This window comes from Octopus bimaculoides, chromosome 18 (assembly GCF_001194135.2).
Source record: "Octopus bimaculoides isolate UCB-OBI-ISO-001 chromosome 18, ASM119413v2, whole genome shotgun sequence".
In the NCBI taxonomy this organism is placed as follows: domain Eukaryota; kingdom Metazoa; phylum Mollusca; class Cephalopoda; order Octopoda; family Octopodidae; genus Octopus; species Octopus bimaculoides.
In genome coordinates this window covers 9,892,582-9,897,070 of record NC_068998.1, presented here as the reverse complement: position 1 = coordinate 9,897,070, position 4,489 = coordinate 9,892,582, and the positions used below count along the sequence as shown (strand labels likewise).

General features: G+C 36.9%; 1 protein-coding gene across 1 annotated transcript in view; it reads left to right on the top strand.

Annotated features, from left to right (window-relative positions):
- LOC106882340 (monocarboxylate transporter 13) overlaps positions 1–4,489 on the top strand; it is a 24,036-nt gene that overhangs the window by 16,373 nt on the left and 3,174 nt on the right. Inside the window, exons 2-3 of the mRNA XM_052974530.1 lie at positions 3,127–3,270; positions 3,611–3,754. Of these exons, the coding sequence (XP_052830490.1) occupies positions 3,127–3,270; positions 3,611–3,754 (288 nt within the window). The remainder of the gene's footprint in view (positions 1–3,126; positions 3,271–3,610; positions 3,755–4,489) is intronic.

Sequence of the window (4,489 nt, the reverse complement as noted above, 5' to 3'; positions counted from 1 at the left end):
GCCATTTTCCTCTTCCTCCGTTTTTCCATTCTCCGAACTTTCTGTCTTTCCGACGAAGGGCTCCGCCCGAAACGTCATATTCTCTCTCCTTCCTTTCCCGAGCGTCCAATAACACTATCCGTATCACGTCCTCACTTTGTTGCTTTTTTGTTATTGTTTTTTGTGTTTTTTTGAACTTATATATATATATATATATATATATATAATCTATATATACACACAGCATGTCAAGACTAAAATAACTGCTGTGTGAAAGGCACAAATTAGCCATTAAAAACACAGAAAGATCAAGTAACAGTTGGGGCAAGAAAAGTTGCCAAGCCAAATAAAATATCTTTCTATGAAGTTAACAATCTTTGTACGTTTTTGAATAGTTAATATGTGTCTTCTAGACACTAATTGTATGCGTGTGTGTATGCATGTATACATACATACACACATGCACATGTACACACACACACTCACTCATTCATTGATTCTCTCACTCATTCATTGATTCTCTCACTCACACACACATAAATAGTTGGGATGACACATACTAGCTATTCAAAAACACACAGTGTGTTAACTTCATTCAAAGATTTTCTTTGTTTCACATTTTTTGTTACATCATCTGTTACCTGGTCTTTGTGTGTTTTTTATAGCTAGTATGTGCCTTGCACAGAGCAATGATTTTAGTTTAAACACACACACGAACACACGAACACACACACACACACACACACACACACACACACACACACACACACACACACACACACACACACTCACACACTCATATATATATCTACTACATATGTGGAAAATCGGTGTGTGTTTGTTTGTGGCGTTGTTAGCTAACTCCCCCTACATCGTTTTATTGATTTTGATGAACCTTGCCACATGTGTAGAACTCATGTCTGGAAACCTCGTGACGTAATTAGATTGTTGAGAAAATTGATAATACGGCCCCTGGAAGGGACCTTTATATCTACCTCATATACTCTTTTACTCTTTTATACTCTTTTACTTGTTTCAGTCTTTTGACTGTGGCCATGCTGGAGCACCGCCTTTAGTCGAGCAAATCGACCCCAGGACTTATTCTTTGGAAACCTAGTACTTATTCTATCGGTCTCGTTTGCCGAACCGCTAAGTTACGGGGACATGAACACACCAGCATCGGTTGTCAAGCGATGTTGGGGGACAAACACAGACATACAAACACATACACACACACACACATATATATATACATATATACGACAGGCTTCTTTCAGTTTCCGTCTACCAAATCCACTCACAAGGCTTTGGTCGGCCCGAGGCTATAGTAGAAGACACTTGCCCAAGATGCCACGCAGTGGGACTGAACCCGGGACCATGTGGTTGGTAAGCAAGCTACTTACCACACAGCCACTCCTTCGAGCAGGGCCATCTACCTGAAGGGGTGTGTGTTTTGTCTACCTTCCTACTTAACCCAAGGGAAATAACCCATAGCACCTGTTCAATATTTTTTTAAACACTCAAGGCAAATAACCCATTTCATTGTTTATGTTCAATTACTTTGAACATTGATTTTTTTGTGTCCTATTTCTAATTTTTGCAGGCAATATCACTTTTATACTTTATTTGAAATGTGAGTAAAACTCATGAAACCTTGTGACATACTTAGATTGTTGAAAAAAAAATCAATAATAGGGCTCTTCCAATGAATCCTTCTGTCTTCTACATATTACTAATATTTTATTCAAACAACCCAGGGGAAATAACCCATACCATCTGCAGTTTTTAATGAAGCGATTAATATTTGATTCTCATGATCAGTCAACCTAATTCTGCATTTCACTACTCAGAGTTTTGAACTGCTAAACATTATTATTGCACTTCCTTCATTTGAATCTTAAACCTTAAAGACTTCATTCATGCATTTCTATACATGCATCCTTTTTTGAATGCCCATTACTCCGATTCTGCATTTTTACAGTTACACTTTTTCCATGACAGTAGATAAATTTTTTATTCCACAGCGTATTTGTAGTGGCTTCATGCAGGCATAGCGTGGATTCAATCCTCGATTGCCAAATTTTACTTAACACTTCAACAGTGCTTTTCTTACAGTAAAACAATAATACTCCCTTTTCCATACTTTCATGGACTAAATGGAATTAATTGTGGCAGATTTTCCTCAGCTGGATGTCACTTGTGAACACCTGCACTCACCTGACTACCAATCAAGCTAATGATGCCCCGTGATTAGATGTGCTCTTCACAGAAGATTGGAAAAGAACAATGTTGTTTGTCATGGTGGTAACACCTATTTATAATTAGCAACATTAAGACGAAACAGAATCACACGCGCGTGCGCGTACACACACACACACACACACAGAGAAACATCTATAATTGTGACATACTTCTTTCAGTTTTTGAATACCAAATCTACTTACAAGGCTCTGGTTATCCAGGGCCTTTAGTAGAAGACATTTGCCCAGTGGAACCAGTGGAACCAGAACCACAAGGTTGAGAAGTTATCTTTTAAACCACACACACATATATACAACGTATGTATGTATGTAAACTGTACTTCTTTTATAAACTGAGTTTGTTCATATTATAATACTCAGAAACAGGCTATAATTGAAGTGCTCAAATTGAGCTAAGATTCAGATTGTGGGTTTGTATGTGTGTGTGTTCATGTTTGTCACACCATCGCTGGACAACTGGTTTTGATTTGTTTGTATCTGCAACATGGCAATTCAGACAAAAAGAAAAAAAAAACAGACTGAAAAAAAAAAATTACTATAGTCAATTTGTCCGACTAAACTTTTCAAGGTGGTGTTCCAGCATGGCCGCAGTCCAACGACTAAAACAAGTAAAAAAGGGTTTTTAAACAACGAATCCAGATTGTGGGCTCTGGTGATACTGAGGAGACTGGCATCAGATATTTCTGTACATAATTTAAGATAGACAGACGATGGCTGACAATCGAGAAAACATACAATTAATGGGAAAATTTTAAGAAATTATTTCGAAATTTCTATAAGAAATTTAGAAACATAAATGAATAACATATAACATGTTTGAATTTATGAAAACCAAAAAGATAAAGGTTTTTTTTTTTTAAACTATTTTTCTTGTGGTTGTTTGCAGCTACGACAACATTAATGATTCTTGTGATGGGTAACAGTCGGAGTTTTGGCATTTTTTTCATTGAGATTCTGCAAATGTTCAATGCATCTTCATCGGCCATATCAACAATTCTGAGCGCTGAACATGTAGCAAGTTGTTTAACAGGTAAGAATAGCTATACATATAAAACTCCTGACATGCTTCTAAATGTGTTTCATAACGCTAAGGAGAGATTTGAAGTCTGCAGGGATACAGACATGTTGAACATTTTCAATACAAGTTTGACGTAAGATTTATAAATCTATTTGTTTTGGTAATTAACATAAAATTCTGTCAGTTTTTTTTTTGTTTTTTTTTTTGTGTGAAATTTGCTCAATTTCATTGAAACAGCTAGTTAATTCTGGAACACTTTGTATAACGCATAAGACATTACAGATATGACACGTAACACAACAGTTTGGTCATAACAAAGATGCATACTTCACTCTTTTATGTTCTTTTCTAGGATTTCTAGCGATGAACTTTCTGGCCAAATTCATTTCATTCAGAACATTTGTCCTCTGTGGTTCTGTTCTGAGTGCGCTGACTTTTATCTGTGATTTTCTTACCAAAAATGTATTTTGGCTGCCCTTCTTTCATATATTTAACGGTAAGTAATTTGTTAGTCTAAATTTAGTAAGTTAAGGAGAGTTGTGGCTGTTGTCCTTTCCACAACCTCCAAGGTTTGCGCGAGGAAGGGAGACATATCCTCAGACCGAAAGCATGGTCTGAATGTTTGCAGCAGAATGGACTTCTGGTGTACCTTAATACGAAACAATCATGACTCATCACAACTCACTGCTCTTTCCTTTGGTATACGGCCTCCGATAGCAAAGACATGGCTGTATAATTAAGGAGTTACTTCACTTATCAACTAAATTGTTTCATATTAATGCTCAACATCTTAGACACAAGAGCACACATTTTAACGACAAGTATCTGGAAGACATTTGCCAAAAGGTAGAGAAAGAGCAACCATTTGCGACGTATCTTGATCATAGCTGATATTATTGTCGTCGTCGTTGTTGTTGCTTCCTGTGGTGAATTATTCAAACCGCAAAGAATCCCTCTCACTACATGGCTATGATACTCCCGTACTACTCCTGATCGTGATTAGAGGTGCACGCATCGTCAGCCAATAAGGAACATGCTCGACTGGTTAAGGTCAAACAACTGATAAGCAAGTCTGTGGTGTTGAGCATAATATTTACTGTAGCCCATATTTTACACCGAGACAGAACATATACATTATAATACCTCTAATCAATTAAGATCAGAAACTATGAGAGTCACAGCCTGGTCAAGTTATCGATTTAAACTTTTGTACTCTCCCTGCCGATATATA